Genomic DNA, 23,975 nt, shown 5'->3' with positions numbered 1-23,975 from the left:
CCATTGGTCCTGTAGACTGCCATTGGACTGTACAGCAGTCCATCCTAAATGCTACCTATCCAAATGGAGGGTGCATTCACGCAAAGCAAGCTTCCTTTTCTCACTGACTTTCCATCATTATGAGAAGCCAATCGTGCCCCTTTCTGTGTTTATCATGGTACAATCCACCTGTAATTTAGTCCCAAATACACCTGATTCTGAACTCGAAATGATGAGGTGGCGCTTTCCATCTCATAGAAAGCATTCCATCGTCATCCTCGTAATAAAAAAAAAGACATACGCATTTCTTGGATAACGTGAAGGCATGTGAGAGAGGCTCAGAAGTGAAGGGAAAGAGCAGGGATGGGATTGGGTAGTTCGGCTCAAAGCTGCAACGTGTCTGCAGTGCAGAGAAAAGACTACTGATGCCAAAAAAGTGTATTTTTCATAAGGAAGACGCAGGCGCGTCTATGGAGAGCTGTCTTTCTGTGCGTAATAATTACATTTTGGGCGTTACGGAGCAGTGCCTCCGACGACCTACAATTACACTTTATTCACTGATATCTCGTTGTATTGATTTGCTATATGTGCATGGATGTTGTATGATACCTTCATCTGGGGAGTTGGGATGCTTTTTGTTTTGATTTTTAACAAACTTGAGAGACAAACGTCCTAAATAAAGACATAATTTTCCGTTCTGAATAATTCGTTTCCATTGTGGAAACTCCCCTGAAACTCCACATCGGTTTCTGTCATGCTAACTTTTTTTTGCGTGTTTATGGCTGTGCACAGACGTTCTGCAGCATACATACGACCAGTAGAAGTAGAATAATTGACGGTTTCCATTCACAGAGAGAGTCAGGTATATATTCTTCAAACAGGCTATAACCGGGAGTTAATTGACGGTATTCTCCTCAGGCGACCTGTCGTGGGGTTGATGCCAAGATGAAAGATGCGCTGGCAAGCCACAGGCATTACATTTTCCGACCTCTCATTCCACGTACCTTCCGAAGCCGAACCCATATCGCATGAACTATATATACTATGAACAAATTTGAAATAAAAACGTAAAATTACAGCCAAAATAATACTATAGCCTAAACTGTGGGGTTCCATTGTGCCACATAACGACACTCCTCCCCTAAACTGTAGCTCAGTAAGGCCTACAGCCATCCTTTCAGCAATCAAGATCCTTATCGATATGATGATGGGCTACATGCAATAGGTTATCGAAAGCCTGCACACCTCTCCCAATATGATCGGACATAATACTTCAAACCACATTTACTACAAAAACGAAAATAATCTTAGGAATACATTGGATAGTGCCCCACATCTGGATTCAATCGATGAGCAAGTTCACCTTACACAAAAATGTAGGCAAACGTTTCCGATAGACACATATCGATCAGAAATATCCTAGGCCTGAACACAGATGTATAGGCCTGCTAAGCAACACCCAATCCATCCCCACAGAATAATACATGGCAACGAAACCACAGCTCCCGAGCTTACAGTGCATGCCCAATTTAGTGCCCAAGTTGATGTGGCACTTTTACTCGTAAACGTAAGACTGTGCTACAACTGCAAAGCATTCAACATTGACAACAAAATAACATCTGCCTGGAAACACACAAGCGAGGTAAGGAACATAATGTAAGTCCATTTCCTGTGCACAGCTCGTTTCTATTTAATTGCAACCCTGAAGAATCTACCGAAAGTGAGCTAGGTATCCGGGCCCTCCTCGCCAATCGACTTTTGGAGATGTCATGGCCTGTCGTCTGTCTAAGCCAGGATGGGATGGTTTTTAACAAAGCCTCCACCTTTTCTAGAAAGATCAAGTTTCCTGAGACTTTAAGGTGAAAAAAGTGCATAAGACACCCCCTTTGCACTGATGGAAGGAGGGACTTTTTTTTTTTAATGAACATGAGCATGCTAGAGCTTTCTGGTGAAGCCAGCACCTCCCCAAAAGTTTGGAATATAAAAGGCAGGGCAAAAAGTTTCTGTAGGCAGTAGGGAGTTTTCTGCGGGGTCTGGATTGGAAATACAGAGGACCGGACCCTACTTGTATGATTGGAGTCTAACGGAAAGAGAAAAAAAACTTCCCCCTCGCCTCAAAGAGTCTACATGTCTAATATTTAGACATGTTCAGCTTTGTGGATATTCGGTTAGCGCTGTTGCTCAGCGCAACAGTGCTTTTGGCAAGAGGACAAGGCGAGGACGATCGTAAGTGTCACTTTTAAGTCTATCCTTGCCTCTGGTATGTATTGTCTGAACGAAATTGATATGGAAAGACAGTGGGTTGATGGAGAAAAGTATTTTTCATCGGGAGAAGGTTTGCTGATGACTGAGCCATTCAGATACATATGCATATTAGGATACATTTCTATTCTTTATCTGTGGTAAGTGTTTATTGATTGTTGACTAGTTCCCTGTTTTTTTGTGTGTGGCATTAATAAGGATAGCCTACCTTTTGCAACTTGAGCAGAGTGTATGCGCATCATTGCTCGTTGGCCTTCTCACGCTTTGGAACGTGCCTTTGGAACGAGTTGGTACAGGTTCCAAGGCTTTCCCTTCTACTCGTTATTTGATACCCTGGAGGTACATTTTAACAGCTGGAAATATTGGAATGCATGTAAGGGAAAGAGGGGAAAGCTACAAGGCATGCCAACTCTCTGCCCATTGGATTGAGTGGAATTGAATAGGCCTATATGGCTCAGCAGTCTGGAAATAGAGGATACAGGTATTCAGTTGGTTATTAAACAATAATTTGTAGCCTGGGGCTAAATGTCAGCCAAGTAGAAAAGGAACAGGGTCATTCCTGAACGATGGAAATCTTGAACCTCGGGTTTTTCTAAATGGCATATAGCCTAGGATACAGTCATTCATCACATGTAGGGTATATATTTTCAAATATAATTGTTTTACTTTTGTGGAAAGAATACAGTGACCTAAACATTGAAGGAGAGGACAAAGCATCATCGTGCGCAAATTCCCTTGAAGAGTTTCAAGCTCAGTTATTTGGCCTAGGTAGCTACTTACAAAAAGTTTATTATAATAGGGATAAAGGATAAGAACCTAAATGCATTACCTATAGACAAACTACATAATCCGTTTTAAAGTATTGGATTATGGTGTCAACTTGTCTAGACTGGTTGAGTATAGGGTTTCTAGTTGCATCTGGGGCGGACAGATGTGCAAATTCGCTCTACGGCCCAGTAGCGCCATCATGTGGTTCTGACATGCAACTCCAACAATGAAACGCTTTAGACGCGCCCCCTACCATCCTTTTTCTTTTTTTTAATGATAATTGAAAACACATTCAGACTTCGGAAACTTTCCATTGAGGGATAAACGCTGGTGCTTGCCAAGCCGATAGTTTTCAATTATTTCAGCAGCGTTTGGACGACAGCATTGACGACGTGGACCTTTTCCACTGACTGTTTCGCCCTCTATAGTCAAATTGAAGTAACTCCTCTGGACCAACATTGTTGGTTTGGACACAGGTAGGCGGACCCACGGCTAAACGAAGACCACAAATTAGCCATCAATACAATATATAATATAGGCTATTTAGGCCTAGTTCGAGCGCCAGCTGGGCTTACTTTGGAAATGCAATGTCTGGTTGGATATCTAACAAATAAACAAGCTCAAAACTAATTTGCTGAGGTACTCAAGCCTGCTGAGTATACTACAAAGCAGGATCAATTAGTTAGCCAGCTAATTTTAATAAAATAAACGGAAATACTTAGTTATTAATTTTCTGGTTCATTAAGAAAATAATCAGTTATTTCAGAAGATTTAGGCAAGTTATCCGGGTAACTAACGGAACCTACTTTGTAGTATACCCCTCAGGGATTGCTATTTTACATTTAAATAATATTTGTTAATAGAAATGTAGGAAATAGGCCTTAGTTTAATCGTTTTCCAGGCCTTCTGCCTTGTTGTTCATTCCAATCAAGGCATTACAAATACATTTGTCATTTAGCACAGTGTTTCTTAACCCCAGTCCTTGAGTACCCCCAACAGCACACATTTTTGATGTTGCCCCTGACAAACTCACCTGAATGAACTTGTTGGATTAATGCTAGTTGACAAGTTGAATCAGGTGAGTTTCTGGGGCTACAACAAAAATGTGTACTCGAGGACTGGAGTTGATTTAGACACTTATCCAGAGCGACTTGGTGAGTACATACATTTTCGTATACATCACCTGGTCAAGGCGTCATCACATGGGCATCCGTGCCTTCCAAGTCGACATTGAAGGAAGAGTTCTGAACTATTTCCTCTCTGCATCTTTCTCAGGCACCGCCGGCAGCTGTACGTTGGACGGTCAATTCTACAACGACAGAGATGTCTGGAAACCCGAGCCATGCCAGATCTGCGTGTGCGATAGCGGCACCGTCATGTGCGACGAAGTTATCTGCGAGGACACATCCGACTGCCCCAATCCAGTGATCCCCCACGACGAATGCTGCCCCATCTGCCCCGATGACGGTACGCCGATTTCCTCCCGACGCAACGTTTACGGAGTTTACGTTACAGGCGCAGGCGCTTCCAGAATCAGTTTTGAAAAGTTTTTCGAGGCCTCAAAGGGACTATTCGGCTTTTACTTTTAAGGCGTTGGAGAGCATTTTATGGATGGCCAACGAGGAATAAACTTGGATTTACCTTTATTCCAATCACACCAGTCATTTTTTCCCCTTTTCGTCCGAAATGTGATGGGATACTATTCAGTGCTCCAGGCACATATTATGCGCATGACCAGTCTGGTGCCACTGCCACCTCCTAACTACCTTTGGCCTTCCTTTCAACTTTGACCTAGTCTCAAATTGGGCATTTTGTGTACATTTTCATTAGGCCTAGTTCAGAGATTGTAGGCCCCTATTAGTTCTAAATCTAAAAGCATAGGCCTAATGTACAATTTGAATGCACCCTACAAATATTTAAGTTGTTTACTGTTCAGACTATTTCAGATATTTCACATTTTAATCTAATTGTTGTTTTTCTGTTGCTACCATAGGCTTCCAGGAGCCAAAGGTTGAGGTAAATATGATTTGATCCTTATTGTTATCATCTATTAGATAAAACGTGTAATTAGATTTGCTATTATTGTTAACGTTTAAAGTGTACTTTACATGTATTCTTTATTGTTGATTCATTATAAACACATCATTGCGACAAAACTATTTGATCTCGACGGCAAAACTAGTAAGGCCATAGGACAATAAGAACTACATCCTCATTTACAATCATAACCTAATGCTACTATTTCCCCATCAATAGGGACCCCAGGGTGATCGTGGAGCCAAGGGAGAGCCAGTACGTTTCACTTCCTTATTCCTATCATGCTTTGTATTCACTTCCTGGGGGCCAAAACCTAACAAACATGAGATGCATGCAAAACTTCAAGTCACAGTCTTTCACCAATCCTCCTTTGACAGAGGTGTGTGGACGTTTAAGGTTTGCACCTGTATCCCAAGTTAGGATTTGGCCATTGTGTTCTGGTATATTTTTGTACTTGTGTGACTCTTGTCTCAGTTTTAAAGGACAGGCCTAGCATCTTGCAGATATCACTCATAATGACTGTTGTATTATCTCGTAATACTCATAGCGGAGTTTTGGCCTATAAGATATTTGCCATTAGTAGATTCTGCTTTTATGTTGGTAATGTCTGACATGAGGTTAGATTATTATCGAAGGCAATGGACAGACATGTACATCCAGAGTCTTTGGAGTTTACTCGTGGAGCTAATTGACTAAATAGTCGACCACTGTCTTCATTATTTAAATCTCAATTCATATTCTTCAATTGGTATAGATATTATACTTACTCCAAAGCCCAACCTGTCCAGATACCCATTTGGTGACTAGCATTTTGAGATATGTGTGGATTTGTATTGGGCCAGCATATGCAGATATATTGTACATTTATTGAAATAGAAATACAATTTCTTAACTTGAATAATTCTACTCCATTTCATATTAATTTGAAGAATAATGTAGTTCTCACAATATCTGGGACTGTGACTGGTTGGCCCTAACCAAATACTTTAAGTGGGTACAGTGTAGTGTTACAATCTTTATGACTTAAGTCACTGAGACCGTGCGTGTCATTTTATCTCCAATCAGTTGGATGGATGGATGGACAGACTGGAAGATACTTATACAGTTGGATGAATAAATGGATAGATTCATGTATGGAAGGACAGGTAGATAGCTAGACTAATGTACAAGTAATCTGAAGGAATTACAGATATGACCCATCAATTTGCTTCTAATATACTAGGGGCCTATATGCCTTGAGTTCACCCCAAACCCAAGCCTATGTTAGCTTTTCCCTTGTCACTCTTCACTGATGCCTTATCCCCCATAGATAATAATGAAGCCCTTTTCTATATTCAATGACTACTACTATGTCTCTGTGATAGTTCATCACTAACCAGCTTCTCTCTCTTGTCTCTCCTGTAGGGAGCTGCTGGTTTCCCCGGCAACGATGGTATTCCCGGCCAGCCCGGCCTTCCTGGACCCCCAGGCCCCCCTGGACCCCCTGGCCTCGGCGGAGTAAGTATCTCAGGCCAAGATGGACGTTTAGCCCACTTAGTAATGACCCGGTGTCAGCTTTTTGACCCAGGTGGAAAGGTTAAAAGGTTATGTGTTAGACAGAGGAAACTGATCCTAGATCAGAGATTAGGGGCAGCTTCTGTTGGGGGTTAGTAACTTAGATATAAAGACATGGGAGAAAGTGGCTAACTCTGACAGCTGGTAGGAGAACACAGCAACACCCTCTTATGATGTCACATATCTTAACTTCACTGATCTCCATGTAGTCTGGACAGGCTCCAAATACAGTTAGCGCAGTAAATACAACAGAAACTATTGTGCTAGTCTATTCAGAATGATCAACCTCCAAAAAGAGTACAGGCAAGAGCACGGGAGGTGTAATGCTAAGCTATCCTGGTTAGAGTGCAGTGCAGTCTGTATTTCAGCACCAGGGCAGGTGGACAGCGCCCAGCCAGGAGTGGACAGGGAGGTAATGCCTAACACAGCTAGGGAATGCCAGAGAGGTAGTCACCCTGTAGATATGTAATGGATATGAACAGATCTGTCATTGATATGGACAGGCCTAGTGCCTTGCGTTTTCTAGCCGTGTTAGGCCCATCCATATACTGTATGTCGAGATCACAGCACTGTTCTCATGATTTCCAATACTGACTGACTGTAACACATTTCTCCCTTGTTTCCCCTACAGAACTTCTCCCCTCAGATGTCTGGGGGTTTTGATGAGAAGAGCGGCGGTGGCATGTCCATGCCCGGCCCCATGGTACGGACATACAACTACACAGAGCCTGTTGGCCCAGTAGGATCACTCACTCATGGAATCTGTTTGATGTATAGGCACTACCAAAAACTATGGCCATGAGACACTTTTACTCAGCAGAAGTCCCACAAATTGACCTCTGTGGTACTCCATAGGTCACAGCAAATACTATCCCTTAAAAATAAGATATTTTCATGTCTTATGTACTTCCATATACCATAAACGACTAATGTACATGTTTGAGATATCTGCATAATCTTTGACTCATAATCTCCCTGTTACCACCGTGTAGATGCCTTGAAAAGTTACTGATACCACTATTCAAATATCACTCTTCATGGTATGACTTTTGGGCATTAGAATGTATACTTTGGGAGGACTTTAACCCTCGCCCACCCACCCTTTGGTTGATCCTTTGGTCAGTTGGCTCCTTCTCAAAGATATATTCTAATGGGAAGACTGATGTGATTGGTCAATAATTGACTGATTGTTTCTCTTCCTTTTGATTGACAGGGCCCCTTGGGTCCCCGTGGTCCCCCAGGACCTCCTGGCTCAAGTGTAAGTATCCCTTCCCTTTGTGTTCTAGCTGTTTAAGTGACATTTGTCATGTAGGGGAAGAGACCTCGGGTCAACGGTCAAAAAGAGGTCAGTTTATGACCCTAGATGAATTGCATGATGGGAGTGGAAGTCACTCCCGAGTTGTTTATTGTAGGTGTGTTTTTTTAAGCATATATGGCTGTATGTAAACTTAGTTTAATTTGATAGGTTCCTGACCATTTCTATGTAGTATCTGTTTAGTTCTTGTCTTTTGATTTCAGTTTTAGTGTTTGTCATTGGCTTTACTTTTAGACTTATTTGTATTGCTTTTTTGTTCTGTTTTTTGTTGTTGTTACATTCAGTTTCAGTCTTCGATAACTATAATGATCGTGGGAATGTTTTACCCACAGGACTCATTCTCCCATATGCTCATAGCCCATTGACAACAGAACTAAACAATGTTGTTTTTTGGATGGATGAACGTCATAGTCTGACATTGTCTCTTTGTCTCCCCCTACAGGGACCTCAGGGTTTCACTGGCCCCCCTGGTGAGCCTGGTGAGGCTGGTTCTTCTGTGAGTATCTCGTTCCGGAATCTTCCAGAAAATGATACACCACCATCTCAATATCACCTCAGTATCTGAATCCCTCATGAACACACACTTTGAGCAAAATTCTACACCATATTCTGCAGGGTAATAAAATGTCAAAAAGCAGAAAATAAATCAATATACAATAGCTACACTTTAAAAAAAAAAATCCAAACAATCTCCAGAATACTAAGCCACCCATTACCTGCTGCCTAGGCCTTGCCCTAGCCTGATGCTTGGAATGGACTCCACTAAGGTCACAGGGTCACCAATGTTTGTTAATGTAGCCCCCGCCCCCACACACAAACACACAACACACACACACTCACACATCATCACCTTCCAATAGTATTTTGACTTACCTACCTATTAATTATAGTTTCTAGATTAATGACAAATGATCCTAGATTATTTCCATTACTGACAAATTGTAATGATATTTCTCATATCAAGATATCTCACACACACACACACACACACACACACACACACACACACACACACACACACACACACACACACACACACACACACACACACACACACACACAGCCTTCTCACCCAGTGGTTTATTTCTTACAGGGTCCCATGGGTCCCCGTGGTCCTGCTGGTCCCCCTGGCAAGAACGGAGATGATGTAAGTCACCAAGATATCCATCATTAAAATCGACCATTTAACATCTATGTCCCAGGACCATTTCTGGGTAAGATAATCATAAAGGGGATGGATTTGGAGCATCATTTATTCCTCACCTTGTCTCCTCTTCTCCGTCCCTCTCTCCTTCCTTCCCTCCTTCCTACCCTCTTCCCATCCAGGGTGAGTCTGGCAAGCCTGGTCGCTCCGGTGAGCGTGGAGCTTCCGGCCCACAGGTGAGTCGCAATGTCATTCTAATGTCACCTTATGTCAAACCATACTCCATCCATGCACTCACTCTAGAACGTTAGTCTCAAGAGCAATAGCACCTAATGGTCAGACACCATGAGACGTCTCATATACTTGAAGGGACATTACGCCATCATAACTCGCTCTCTTTTTTCTCTCTTTCTCTCCAGGGAGCTCGTGGATTCCCCGGAACCCCCGGCCTTCCCGGCATCAAGGGACACAGAGTGAGTCACCGCACCCCCAAACTGTCCTGGTAGAAGTTGCTCTCCAGAAGAGATCCAGGATCAGCTAAACGTCCCCATGTCTAACCTTAATCATGAAGGGGATGCACGTTAAACTGATCTTGGATCAGTGTCTGGTGGCAACATCAGCCTATACTTCCCAAATAGCAGCAATACAATCTGCCCTATTTTCCGCTCCTCTAATCTTGTCCTCTCTCTCTCTCTCTCTCTCTCTCTCTCTCTCTCTCTCTCTCTCTCTCTCTCTCTCTCTCTCTCTCTCTCTCTCTCTCTCTCTCTCTCTCTCTCTCTCTCTCTCTCTCTCTCTCTCTCTCTCTCTCTCTCTCTCTCTCTCTCTCTCTCTCTCTCTCTCTCTCTCTCTCTCTCTCTCTCTCTCTCTCTCTCTCTCTCTCTCTCTCTCTCTCTCTACTTCCTTCTCTAGGGATTCAGCGGTCTTGATGGAGCTAAGGGAGAGTCTGGCCCTGCTGGACCCAAGGTGAGACTCCTTCTCCATCTCTCCTACTCATGTTGAAATCACACACAATCCCCCTTTTCCCCTCTCTCTCGTCCCCCATTCACTGACCTGTCTGTGTCCGTTTGTCCTTCCTCAGGGAGAGGGTGGTGCATCCGGTGAGAACGGAGCCCCTGGAGCCATGGTGAGTCCCACCCTCCATTTTGTCAGCAGACCTACACAAGAATATGAGTGTGGAGAGAAGATCACTAGCATTTTTAGCATTCTGCAGCAGTAGCAATGTGAATGGCAGCCATGATTACTTACCGTGCCAATATCTCTCCCTCTCTTTTAGGGGCCCCGTGGTCTGCCTGGTGAGAGAGGCCGTTCTGGTCCCAACGGAGCTGCTGTAAGTCAACCCCAAAACCACCCCCTGTAACCAGTTGTGGAAAAAGTACCCAATTGTCATACTGGAGAGAAAGTAAAAAATACCTAAATAGTAGTACTTTAAAGTATTTTTACTTAAGTACTTTACACCACCCCCTGTAACCATAAACAAGGGGTGCAATATCATCATCACAACATAGTCCTATTGACAGAGACCCTATTCCTGTAGCTCAAAGGTCATCACATTTCCCAAGTCATTTTGTATATTTCAGATGTTTACTGATCAGTCCAGGGCTAACTTGTTGGAAACGACCATTCTTACTCTCAATCTACAAAATGCCTCACAAACTGATTTACCTGAATGTCCTATATTGTTGTACATCAGCCTTGCATACTGGCCTCAGTAGGAAGCCATATTTTATATGTTCTAAAAATTCAGTATGTCAGTTCATTCGTTTTACAGTGTCATGTTGGATTCTGACATTGAAGGGTCAGCCATTTTGTTTGTTTACAATTGATGTTTACAGTTCAGCCATATTGGAATTGGACCCTGAAGGGTGGTAGCTGGTTGCATCTGACCCAGTTGTGCCTCTCTCTCTCTTTGTATCTTTCTCTCCTGCAGGGTGCTCGTGGTAACGATGGTGCTGCTGGTGCTGCTGGTCCTCCTGTAAGTACTAAAGCCAGCTATCTATTCACACATCCACAACCATCAACAGAAACATATTGGTACACAAGCACACTTATGCAGTATTCATGATTTTAGACTGTAACTCAATCCTCTCTCTCTTGTTTTCTTGTATTCTAGGGCCCCACTGGCCCCGCTGGTGGCTCCGGTTTCCCCGGTGGCCCCGGAGCCAAGGTAAGATTTTCAACTTGCACCTATCCGTGTTCACACACCTGTGAACCTTCTACCTTCTATCCTCTATCCTCCACCCTCTACCCTCACCTCCAGTTCTTTCCCAGGGGGCCGTATTTGGAGAGGTAGGTGAGATAAAACATACAGTACATCCATTCTAGCACAAAAGAAAACAACAATGGTAATAGTAATCTACACACTGCTGGGTTTCCAAGATAGTGGTATCCATTTGCACCATGCATGAGACCGTGTGTAGTTGGCTGCCAGTTGAAAGTATATCCGGCTTCACTATTGTGATTGTGCCATGCCATGTGACCGTGTGACTTTCAGGGGTCACATTGATTTAAATGTGGATATGATTCTATTGAATGGCAGCATAGTTGAGTATTAGTACAGTACTACCATAGGGAAGTACTAGGGAGTAGGGTAGTATAGTACACTAGTACTTCACTTGGTAGCAGTAGTACTATTACAGTAGTACTACTACAGTAGTACTTGTGTAGGGTAGTACTAGTACAATACTAGTTCCATGTTCTTTCTGTTCTTGCCCTGACCCTATCTATCTTCACCTCAACAGGGAGAGGTTGGTGCCCAGGGAGCTCGTGGTGGCGAGGGACCCCAGGGAACCCGTGGAGAGGCTGGTAACCCAGGACCCGCTGGCGCTGCTGGCCCTGCTGTGAGTCTCACCCTCAGAAACCTCTAGTGAAATACACCTCTGGACTGTGTGGGAGACTTGAAGTTACATTTGCTATCCTTGTTAGAGACTTTCCCCTCTAACCCGTTGGTTTGTGTCTCTTGTAGGGAAACAACGGTGCTGATGGAAACCCCGGTACCAAGGGTGCCCCTGTAAGTATACACCTCACCCCACTCCTCAGTGAACTAGCCATTTTAGTTGTCATTGGTTTGTCTTGTGATTTGTTAGAGTTCAACTTTGGAAATAACCAATATTGTTGTCACTGACTGGTCTCTCAGTGACGATGAATCCAGGAAGTATAATGATTGTCTCTCTGCTGCCTCCTTTAGGGTTCTGCTGGTATTGCTGGCGCTCCTGGCTTCCCTGGACCCCGTGGATCCCCCGGACCCCAGGGTGCTGGTGGAGCTCCCGGACCCAAGGGTAACACTGTAAGTCCACCTCTCTCTGACTTCCGTCACTAAATATTGTAAATATATATAATGATATCTTATCTTAAGTTGCTGTTATAACTTGGTCAGAATACACAGACCATTGAGTGTGGATTCTGATAATGATGTTTGTTATTTCTTCAACCTAGGGTGAGGTTGGTGCTACTGGAGCCAAGGGAGAGGCTGGTGCTAAGGGAGAGTCTGTAAGTACACCTTTTGACTTCCTCTTTGGTCAAATATGATCCACCAAGTCACCCATACCACGTACACTGTACACACATACTCTGTCAGCAGCCTATATGTGTCTGAACTCTACCCTCCATTTCTCTGACCTCCATCTTGTTTCTCCATTACCCAGGGCCCCGCTGGAGTCCAGGGACCCGCCGGCCCTGCTGGTGAGGAAGGCAAGAGAGGGTCCCGTGGTGAGCCCGGTGGTGCTGGTGCCCGTGGAGCCCCCGGCGAGCGCGTAAGTACCCCAGATGGTCACACACTGCCCCCTCTTCATCATACTGTTCTCCTGTCCTTTACATATAGGAATTCCCCCCTTCTCTTACAGTTAGGACAGCCAGTTTCACTGTCCTCTTACCCCGTACTGTTAGGACAGCCAGTTTCACTGTCCTCTTACCCCTTACTGTTAGGACAGCCAGTTTCACTGTCCTCTTACCCCTTACTCTTAGGACAGTCAGTTTCACTGTCCTCTTACGCCACATGTCCTCCGATCTTTTAGTTTTAGATGACCCTCCCCCTGCCTCACTAAACTGTGTTGTAGGCCTCCAAATCCACTGTCTTCCTATTCCAAAGGACCACCATTGCATTACTGCCCCACACCCATCAAAATGATGGCGTTTGAGCCATCCAATATAATGCATTAAATCAACTATAGGAACTGGGTCAGTAGGAGAGTGCTATCCAAGAACTTGAGCATTTTGTCTTTTTATACATTGCTTACTTCCTCACAGTACAGCTAGTGTTGGCACACGCATACACAACGATGATATCTCAATGACTATTCCATCACATAAATAATCACATTTTGACCTATGAATGCTTAGGTCGCTGGAACCAATATCTAGCTAACAACCTCTCTGGTTCCCAGTCAGCTAAATGTAACTGTAGCCCTCTCCCTGATGTTTCAGCTCATTTGGCCACCAGAGGGCTGTGAGCGCTGAGCAGTAATGTAGTGTTACTGAATGGTTGTGTTGTGGTGCTGAGGTAGCAGTAGTGTTGTGGTACTGACTGAGTGACCGTTTTGAGGTATTGACCTGTGTTGTGTTTGTCGCCCCCTACAGGGTGGACCTGGTAGCCGCGGTTTCCCTGGTGCTGATGGATCTGCTGGCCCCAAGGTGACTACACACACACACACACACCTGGAATAGACACACATATACACCTGCAACACCCACCCACTTGTTCAAATGTATATACTACAGTGCACCACCAAACGTTGCTACATGCTATGGTCACTAGCTAAGTACAGCAAACTCATCTCTCTCTCTCTCTCTCTCTCCCTCCACCACAGGGTGGCCCTGGTGAGCGTGGTGGCGCCGGAGTTGCTGGAGCTAAGGGTAACACTGGTGAGCCTGGCCGCAACGGCGAGCCTGGTATGCCTGGATCCAAGGTGAGTTAGACAGGGGATCGGTCTCAGATCACAGGACCTTTGTTATACTCTATCATTGTTGGATAATTATTCAACAACTAATAGATACTAGAAGAATGAAACCCATATATTCATGTTAATATGGCATATATATCTATATGTTATGTACCTGACCTTTGCCCTCTCACCTTTGCCCTCCCCCATCTCTAGGGTATGACTGGTAGCCCTGGCAGCCCTGGTCCCGATGGCAAGACTGGCCCCTCTGTAAGTTCCTCAGCTACAGATTCACCTGACCCTCACGACACCAATTCAACGACACTGATAAAGACCTATGGCTACTTCACCCGATATCACTGTGGTCACTGACTCTCTACCCTCTCCTGTGACAGGGTGCCGGTGGTCAAGATGGTCGCCCCGGACCTCCCGGCCCCGGTGGAGCCAGAGGCCAGCCCGGAGTCATGGGATTCCCCGGACCTAAGGGAGGCGCTGTGAGTAACCCTTCTCTCTCGCGCTGCTCTCACTCGGGCGCAATATTTTACGGGGCTAATTCGAGGAATTAGATCTGAAATTGCGAGGAAACAATGTATCAGTGGAGGCTGCTGAGGGGGAGGACTGCGTGTAACAATGGGTGGGATGGAGTCAATGGAATGGTACCCAACACATTAACAATGTGGTTTCCATGTGGTTGATACCATTCCATTGACTCCATTCCAGCCATTACTATGAGGCGTTCCTCACCTCAGCAGCCTCCACTGCAATGTATGATATAGTTGTCCATAGCCTAAAACCTAGGTTTCAGGATACAGTATTGCTCTCTGATGGGAAATGAGCTAATGGGTATTTGTCTTCTCCTGTAGGGTGAGGGTGGCAAGCCCGGTGAGAGAGGAGTCATGGGACCCGGTGGCGCTGTGGGCGCTCCCGGCAAAGATGGTGATGTTGGTGCTCCTGGTGCCCCCGGTGTTGCCGTAAGTACACTTCCAGCATCCCACAATGCTTCACTCCCATTCTCCCCAAAGCCTTGAGGACAACATTCTTCAGCATTACCTGCACTGTGTCACACTTGCGAACACACTATCACTAATACAAGCCAGCATGGAATCTCTTAGGAGACTGCAAAACCACTGTTTGTTTTTGCTTACATTATATGGGGGTAACTCCATCCACTACCAAGGTGTAGCACCCACCATTAAGCCGGTCACACTGATTTTCCTAACCGACTCTCCTCCTCCTTCTTCTCCTCCTCATAGGGACCTTCTGGAGAGCGAGGCGAGCAGGGAGCCGGTGGCCCCCCTGGATTCCAGGTACAGCACTGAACTATGGGAAATTATCAGCATCTGACCAATCACAGATCTCCACCTACTTCAGGACCTCTGGCCCTTGCCTCACCTGTCTCTCACTTGTCTCTTTGTATAACAGGGACTTCCAGGACCCCAAGGTGCTATTGGTGAGACTGGCAAGCCCGGAGAGCAGGTAAGAATACTACAGGAGTACAGCATCTTTGGTGTCACTCACTGCCCCATGCCTTGTCCTTGGTACTCGTCACCATATGACACTTGACTTCCTGACAAGATTTGTGACTTGACAATGCTAATCTCAAATCTCAAATCGTGATCTCTAATATCCTCTCTCTCTCTCTCTCTTCCTCTCTCCTCTCTTCTCTCTCTTCTCTCTCTTCTCTCTCTCCTTCTCCTGTCTAGGGTCTGCCCGGTGAGGGTGGTGCCCCTGGTTCCGCTGGATCCAGAGTGAGTATCCCAGAATAATAATGACATCTTCCTGGGTGGTAGACTGCTACAGCTACACTGTAGCCTAGAGGCCTAGCCAAACAAGACAACGGCTAACAGCTAAAGCAGCAACAGACTAGCACCCAGCCGACCCAGGCTAAAGACATTAGCACTGACATCGATAACATCCTTCATCTTATATACATGTGATGCTCCGGAACCAAAGCTGATGCCCTCTCTTCTCTTCTCTCCGTACCCCAGGGTGACAGAGGTTTCCCCGGTGAGCGTGGTGGCCCCGGCCCATCTGGACCCGCTGGTGCCCGTGGCTCTCCTGGCTCTGCTGGTAACGATGGTGCTAAGGGAGAGGCTGGTGGTGCAGGAGCCCCCGGTGGCCAGGGACCCCCTGGCCTGCAGGGAATGCCCGGAGAGCGTGGTGCTGGTGGTCTGCCAGGCCTGAAGGGAGACAGAGTGAGTACCAGTGCCGCCCTTCACTTATCATCCGCCATGCCTATATTCATGTTCATCAGTCGGCCTTAACTTCATACTTCTGTGGCACTCGGTGGCATACCCTCCATCCATCCAATCTTCCACTTGCATTACAGTGGACTTGACTGAGTCCATCCGTCTCTGTATCTGTATAACCCACAGCTTCCGATACTAATTCAGCTACTCTTGTGTTTGACAGGGTGACCAAGGAGTCAAGGGTGTTGATGGCGCCGGTGGTAAGGATGGCGTCCGTGGTATGACTGGCCCCATCGGACCCAACGGCCCTGCTGGCTCTCCTGGTGATAAGGGAGAGACTGGCGCTCCTGGAGCTGTTGGACCTTCTGGTGCCCGTGGTGCACCTGTGAGTACTTCAGGCCCACCCTGTCACCACCTCACCACAGACATGACACAAAGACCTAAAAACATAGCTCCACATGCATCCATACCACGGGCATCGCTCGATGGGAGTTTGTCTTGACGCTTCAAATAAAGACCACAATGCATGAAGCAAAGTAAAAATGGTGCCGGAACGTACCCGAGCACAAAAGCGAGCAATAAAGAATGAAACTTAAGTAGAAATGAAGGCGTATAGAAGAATGAACTTACCCACACTCATGTGATGCTAGTCCCTGACCTGTAACACACTCCTGACCTGACTAACCCTAACCTTCTCCCCCAGGGTGAGCGCGGCGAGTCTGGTGCCCCCGGACCCGCTGGATTCGCTGGGCCTCCTGTAAGTACACACACCTCTTTTACCTGTCCTCATTTCGCACAGAAATCACTTCTCAATTCACACAGAAAACACTTCTCAATTCACACAGAAAACACTTCTCAATTCACACAGAAAACACTTCTCAATTCACACAGAAAACACTTCTCAATTCACACAGAAAACACTTCTCAATTCACACAGAAAACACCTCTCAATTCACACAGAAAACACTTCTCAATTCACTCAGAAATCAGTTGCCAATTCAAACAGACATCGGTTGTCAATCAAGAGGATGAATCGTAACATCTTGCACACTATGACAATTCTAAATTGAATTCGTTGACATTAAACGAGACAGGCTTATCTTATCATAGCATCCAGTCTAGATGAACCTCCACACTAGCCTACTCTACGTTCACTCAATCACTTCTTCTTCTCTCTTCTCCTTCAGGGTGGAGATGGTCAGCCTGGTGCTAAGGGAGAGGCTGGAGATAACGGTGCCAAGGGTGACGGTGGTGCCCAAGGACCCGCTGGACCTACTGGATCCCCTGGACCTCAGGTATAACACGTGGGACTGACCACTGGGTACCCACCCTGACCCATCTTAAATGGTTCTCTGTAGCTCAATTGTTAGAGCATGGCAGTCGCAACGCCAGGATAGTGGGTTTGATTCCCGGGACCACCCACATGTAAAATGTATGCGCGCATGACTGTAAGTCACTTTAGATAAAAGCATCTGCTAAATGGCATATATTATTATCTAGTTCTTTATTGATATGCATTAAAGTCATTCAAATGAATTCCACTATCATAGCCCTACAGCGGTACTCTCAGTGACTTCAGCTGGAGTGCTGTTATATTGGTCTACCCGGTAAGACCACGGTATTGCAGACATGTTTGTATTGCTCTTGCTTACTGACTGAAGCACTGCTGTATCCACACAGGGTCCCGCTGGAAACACCGGAGCTAAGGGCGCCCGTGGTGCTGCTGGTCCCCCTGTAAGTAGCTTTGTATCTTATCCTCCCAACATCTCCCGTCTGTCTGACTGTACAAGATAGCATTTGTAAAGTAGAATCATGCTTCCCAATCTGATACACTAGGTTGACCGGTGCCTCTCTTTCTCTCCTTAGGGTGCCACTGGTTTCCCCGGTGCTGCTGGTAGAGTTGGACCTCCCGGCCCATCTGTAAGTACTTCTATCTCTACCACCATTCCATTCGAACTGAACCATGTCCATCCTCCGTCCATATACCAGTCAATACCCTGGATCTGGTCATAGGTTCCAGATTTAACCGTAGGCTAACACTAAGCAAGCAAACAGCTCGATAATAGCTTAAGACAGCAATCCCACAACACAACAGCACAACTATCAATACAACATGTTATTGTGCAACCAACCCAAGACATAACGGCATTGCCTGACGCCCAAACAAGCATCTAGCTAGGCGTTGGCTTAGCATTTGGTTGATCCCAATACTGTCATCGATAACAGCCAATTGACACAGGTTTATTCGGGCCAACTTCAGCCTCGTCTCATACTCAACCATCCTCTCCTCTTTCTTTCAGGGCAACAACGGACCCCCTGGACCCTCAGGCCCTGGTGGAAAGGAAGGACAGAAGGGTAACCGTGGTGAGACTGGCCCCGCCGGTCGTCCTGGTGAGCTTGGCGCTGCCGGACCCCCTGGTGCCCAGGGAGAGAAGGGACAGCCTGGTGGAGATGGTCCCAATGTAAGTACCCCTTTTTTGGCTGTCACTGTCACCCTAACAAAGTAACACTCTGACCCCTAAACTGACAAGAGAGAACAATACGAATACTCCTTTTGGAGCGCACCTGTAACACACGCCGCTGGCGTTTAGATCTGACGCTTTAGAAAAGGGACACCTCAATGACCTATTCTCTCTTTCTCTCCTTCTCTCCTACAGGGACCCTCTGGAACTTCCGGACCTCAGGGTATTGGTGGACAGCGTGGTATTGTTGGTCTGCCCGGACAGAGAGGCGAGCGCGGTTTCCCCGGCCTCGCCGGACAACTGGTCAGTGCCTCAGAGTGCTATAGTTCTAGAACTTCACGTTTAAAGGCGTTAGGCTTTTGCAGAGGAGACACCATTCACGGTGGATATCCCTCGTTTTCAATAAGGCAGTGACTAGATGGTCTACAAGCCTGCCGCAATGATGCTAAAGGCCCTCTGTGCTATCTCTGCCAAGATGGCAGCTGACAAGTGCAACGCTCTTGCAGTAGCTTATTCATACAGTGTAGTTGTCATTGCGCTACTTCAGTAGTGGTACTCCGGTGTTATGGTTGAGGTCTAACCCTGTTCTCTGTTTCCTGCTTTAGGGAGAGCCTGGCAAGCAGGGACCTGGTGGCCCCTCTGGTGAGCGTGGACCCCCCGGACCCATGGGGCCCGCTGGACTGGCTGGAGCACCTGGCGAGCCTGGTCGCGAGGGAACTCCTGGTAACGAGGGATCTTCTGGTCGCGATGGTGCTGCTGGACCCAAGGTGAGAGCTATGCTCGTACACTGTCCTCAAGACCGAGTCAACCCTTCACTTTGGGAACCAGCCTGTTGGTATACTGTAGACAATCTACACTGGGCACCATTACACGACTATTTGCATGGCTGAAAGAGCATCACATACTGTAAAGTATTGGGATTATGTCAGGAGTTTGATCTTCTCTTAACCCGTCTCTGTTCCCCTCTGTTTTGCCTATAGGGAGAACGTGGTGAGTCTGGTGTTGCCGGTGCTTCCGGTGCCCCCGGACCCCCTGGCGCCCCTGGACCCGTCGGCCCTGCTGGAAAGTCTGGTGACCGTGGAGAGTCTGTAAGTGTCCAGATCCTCAGCCATTACTCCCTTAGACTGACGAGGAATACATAACTGGGGGAAATTCAGACTTGATCATGTTCAGAGACTTTACTGTATGTTAAACTGTTGTGGCCTCAAAATGGCCGCCCGTCACACAGTAACCAGTTAAGGCTGTGGAAGGGGTTGAGGTCTTTGTTTGTAGTCCTGTTAGAATACAGCATATACTGGTGCTCCTAGGAGTTGAGCTACATAGTCTTTATGACATGCCATCGAGTTGGGATTATCAACTGAATTGATTGTCATAATCTCTTTCTCTCTCTTTCCCTTTCTTTCTTCTTCAGGGTCCTGCTGGCCCCGCTGGTATTGCTGGCCCTGCTGGTCCCCGTGGCCCATCTGTACGTATATACTCCATCACAGATTCATAAAACCATCACGATGAATACAATATCTGCTCTTCCACTCTTGAGTCTGAGGAAAGGGTATACTGAACACACCTGTCCTATTCCCACCCAGGGACCCGCTGGAGCTCGTGGAGACAAGGGAGAGTCTGGCGAGGCTGGAGAGCGAGGCATGAAGGGACACCGAGGATTCACTGGCATGCAGGGACCCCCTGGCTCCTCTGTGAGTACAGCTACTGATTACGAATCAACAATAATAACAACACACAAGTGACTCCAGCAGAAACAAGGGAAATGGGTCGCTACACACAAGGAAGAGATAACACAAAACCTAGCAAGTGGGAAAAATCCACCTTCTCCCTGTAATATTGTTGTTTGATACAACAGGCACCTAAATCTGTTGTTTCTACCCATAGGGACATTCTGGAGAGTCAGGACCTGCTGGAGCCTCTGGCCCCGCTGGACCTAGAGTGAGTATGACCCACATTATGACAACAGTCACACAACTATCAGCACAGCAACGTTATGACTGTGGATCACTTCTCTGGTGACAACATGATGTGGATAGTCTACACTGTCGTATTAAGCTATGGCTCTCCCCACACTAGGGACCTTCTGGATCAGCTGGTGCCGCCGGTAAGGATGGTATGAGCGGTCTGCCCGGCCCCATCGGACCTCCCGGACCCCGTGGTCGCTCTGGAGAGATGGGACCCTCCGTAAGTCACTTGAACCACTTCAAAATCGAAATATTTTTCTCCTCCTTATACTCCTCTTATTCTTCTTCACATCCTATCTTGGTTGTCCTTTGCTTCCTCCACATATAGGGACCCCCTGGCCCTCCCGGTCCCCCTGGCCCCCCCGGACCTCCCGGCGGTGGATTCGACATGGGCTTCATTGCTCAGCCCGCTCAGGAGAAGGCCCCCGATCCCTTCCGTCACTTCCGCGCCGACGACGCCAACGTGATGCGCGACCGCGACCTGGAGGTAGACACCACCCTCAAGAGCCTGAGCCAGCAGATTGAGAACATCCGCTCTCCCGAGGGCACCAAGAAGAACCCCGCCCGCACCTGCAGAGACCTGAAGATGTGCCACCCCGACTGGAAGAGCGGTGAGTTGGAGAGTCATAGACCCTTTCTAGACTACGGTTGCTCGCTCATCATTAGTCAAGCAATTGCTTGGCTTTGAGGAAAGCATGGAGCTGTATTGATTCTGACAAGCTTTAGCATAGTGTGTAAAGACATCTTCAGTAGACACAAGCTCTTTTAGTTTCTGTTGAGTCTTGCTGTCTGTGGAGTCTCAAAACAACCACAATCACATTGGATGTTCTTGACGCGATCCACTCTCTTCTCCATGCAGGCGAGTACTGGATCGACCCCGACCAGGGCTGCACCCAGGATGCCATCAAGGTTTACTGCAACATGGAGACCGGCGAGACCTGCGTCTACCCCACCGAGGCTGATATCCCCAAGAAGAGCTGGTACACCAGTAAGAACATCAAGGAGAAGAAGCACGTCTGGTTCGGCGAGGCAATGACCGATGGCTTCCAGGTGAGAACCTCGGCGCGACAACCTGGGCTGTTGGGAAAAGAGGACCCTAATCGCACCATTCTCTCGGATGACGAGTCCTTGATGCTAACTCCATCTCTTTCTCCTTTCCCTCACAGTTTGAGTATGGCAGTGAGGGCTCCAACGCTAAGGATGTTAATATCCAGCTGACCTTCCTGCGCCTTATGGCCACTGAGGCCAGCCAGAACATCACATACCACTGCAAGAACAGCATCGCCTACATGGACCAGCAGTCCGGCAACCTGAAGAAGTCCCTGCTTCTCCAGGGCTCCAACGAGATTGAGATCAGAGCCGAGGGCAACAGCCGCTTCACATACAGCGTCACCGAGGACGGCTGCACGGTGAGTCCTCCATCCGCCTGTTACCTACTCTCTGCTGTGTCTTAGGCTGTGTCCGCTCAGGAACTTTTCTAGGAAGAATCCTTCCTCTCAGGGATGGTTGGAGAGAGAATTCTTGCCTCTAAAGGAGGTAGTTGGTGTAAGACTGTGGGCATGAGCAGCAGTAGTCTTGGGAAGGGAATTGGAAAGGGCTTTTGGGATTATGGTGTTAATGTAGGACAAGGGTCACTAGTTGGAAGCAGATGAGGTGAGGGGCTTTGTGATCTGGGATGATATTCCTCATCACTTGGTATAAAGTGTTTTTTCCAGGAGCCATCTTTTGAAAGGGGGAAGGGAGGGAATGATTTTAAATTGATTAGGAAATGCAACTCTGGATTCTGATTGTGCATTTTTCATCTTCTTTCTCCACAGTCGCACACCGGTGCATGGGGCAAGACGGTCATCGACTACAAGACAACGAAAACATCCCGTCTGCCTATTATTGACATCGCTCCTATGGACGTTGGTGCACCCAATCAGGAATTTGGCATTGAAGTTGGCCCAGTCTGCTTCTTGTAAAAAAGAAATCTGGACTTGAAATTGTTTGTGTGTGTGTGTATGTTTTTTTTCTAGCAGTCATCCCTCTCAACCCTTTTCTATGCATTTAAAAAACCCTAGAGTTTCATTTGGCCGTTCAAAAATGGTCCACTTGCTTAAAACTGCACTTCTGAAGACAGTGGTTGTGTGTCATCAAGCTTTTTTGGGACCACTATTACCACCACCATCAACACCGAGGATACTTTAGAAGACTCAATGGTTTCACTGGCAAAAAGAAAATAATATATACTTGTAAAGTGTAAAATCCCCCCTGGAGTTTGACAGAAAAAAAACATCCCAGATACAGGTGACTTTTTTTTACCACTGCGGAAGGACAATGAAAAAGAAAACCAAATGCTTTGTACCACTTTCAGGTGATGTCAAATAAATCTTAAAAATGACAGTGAAGTGTCTCGTTGTTGTACCCACCTGGAGAAGCAGTTGTTCCTTCTGAAGTCACACGAAAGCAGCATTAGAGACATGGGTTCAACTTCTTTTTTAATTTTATGGCTACCTCAAAAAAGAAATCCACGTTACCCAGTGTTGGTGAACCCCAGGTTAGATTTTACACGGCTCAAGCATAGTTGAAAGTAACAGCTGCAAAAGGTGCTATTCTTCATGAGGTCCTGACAATGGAGGGTGATCGAAAATTGTGCTATGATGTTGTCATTCTTGCTTGCAGGACCTTAGGTGCTAAATTAGCAGATTATCTTGATGTCAGTCATAACAGATGTGTTTCAAGTGTTGGCTAAGATCTCTGCAACAGAGGCATAGCAAGAGGTATACTGTAGTTAGGATGCACACAGTCCTGTCTAGTGTAGAATGAGCAGGTGGATTTGTTGTCTTTTGTTTTTAACATCTTTTGACACTTTTTGGTTGTTGTTTGTTTCGTTTTGAAATCCCCCCTTTTGTTGTCCAATTGCTTCTAGCAGTACCCCTCTTTCACCCCCCCCATTGTTTTAGTTTTTTTGTTTTGTTTTCTTATTTTATGCGAAGGGTTTTGGAAAAAATTGAACACAGAAAAAATTGAAATATCAAATGATGAGCGAAGCAGACACACCGTTGGGGGATTAAAACAAGAGGATCTGTACCTATTTTGTATATGTATAAAAATTTGAGATGTTTTTAATTATTTTGGATGCTGAAATAAAGCATGTTAAGTGGTCTACCTTATGTTTGTCAGACATGATCTTGACTATTCCCTGACTGCCCAATGGACTTGAATGAGGCACAGCTTGCACCTGTTACAGTTGTTTTGACTGAAAGGAAGATTAAAGAAAATCTCAGAAATGTTTGCCTCTGAAAATGATATGCTCCTCAGAATCAGGTAACATTTTAAGGTGGAACCATGTCCAAGTCCACAATTAGGCTAAAGTAAAAACACATGGTGGCCAATGTTAGTGTTAAAGACAGTTCAATAGTACAAACACAGCACAGAAGATGGA

At 46.2% G+C, this 23,975-nt stretch overlaps 1 protein-coding gene across 1 annotated transcript; it reads left to right on the top strand.

Moving 5' to 3' along the window:
* Nucleotides 1-1,993: 1,993 nt before the first annotated feature.
* On the top strand, nt 1,994-23,703 carry LOC120034849 (collagen alpha-1(I) chain-like). Its single transcript, XM_038981502.1, has 47 exons — nt 1,994-2,205; nt 4,285-4,476; nt 5,003-5,025; nt 5,266-5,301; nt 6,451-6,543; nt 7,232-7,303; nt 7,814-7,858; nt 8,358-8,411; nt 9,009-9,062; nt 9,242-9,295; nt 9,479-9,532; nt 9,969-10,022; nt 10,138-10,182; nt 10,333-10,386; nt 10,987-11,031; nt 11,170-11,223; nt 11,798-11,896; nt 12,022-12,066; nt 12,244-12,342; nt 12,492-12,545; nt 12,701-12,808; nt 13,632-13,685; nt 13,862-13,960; nt 14,150-14,203; nt 14,329-14,427; nt 14,797-14,904; nt 15,187-15,240; nt 15,356-15,409; nt 15,637-15,681; nt 15,922-16,128; nt 16,346-16,507; nt 16,826-16,879; nt 17,310-17,417; nt 17,803-17,856; nt 17,989-18,042; nt 18,423-18,584; nt 18,780-18,887; nt 19,190-19,351; nt 19,565-19,672; nt 19,996-20,049; nt 20,168-20,275; nt 20,469-20,522; nt 20,661-20,768; nt 20,877-21,159; nt 21,408-21,598; nt 21,715-21,957; nt 22,366-23,703. The coding sequence occupies exons 1-47, from the start codon at nt 2,124-2,126 to the stop codon at nt 22,510-22,512; spliced, it is 4,350 nt and encodes a 1,449-aa protein (XP_038837430.1). The 5' UTR covers nt 1,994-2,123; the 3' UTR covers nt 22,513-23,703.
* The last annotated feature ends 272 nt before the right edge of the window (nt 23,704-23,975 follow it).

The sequence above is a fragment of the Salvelinus namaycush genome, chromosome 3 (genome assembly GCF_016432855.1).
Source record: "Salvelinus namaycush isolate Seneca chromosome 3, SaNama_1.0, whole genome shotgun sequence".
Taxonomy (NCBI): Eukaryota; Metazoa; Chordata; class Actinopteri; order Salmoniformes; family Salmonidae; genus Salvelinus; species Salvelinus namaycush.
The sequence above is the reverse complement of the archived record's forward strand: the minus strand, read 5'-3'. Positions and strand labels throughout refer to the sequence as shown.

Excerpts from the sequence above, each read along its gene's own strand:
- LOC120034849 (XM_038981502.1), top strand. The coding sequence starts at position 2,124 with ATGTTCAGCTTTGTGGATATTCGGTTAGCGCTGTTGCTCAGCGCAACA. Across the intron at positions 7,304-7,813 it reads TGTCCATGCCCGGCCCCATG|GGCCCCTTGGGTCCCCGTGG; the intron begins GTACGGACATAC and ends TTTGATTGACAG. Across the intron at positions 16,129-16,345 it reads CAGGCCTGAAGGGAGACAGA|GGTGACCAAGGAGTCAAGGG; the intron begins GTGAGTACCAGT and ends TGTGTTTGACAG.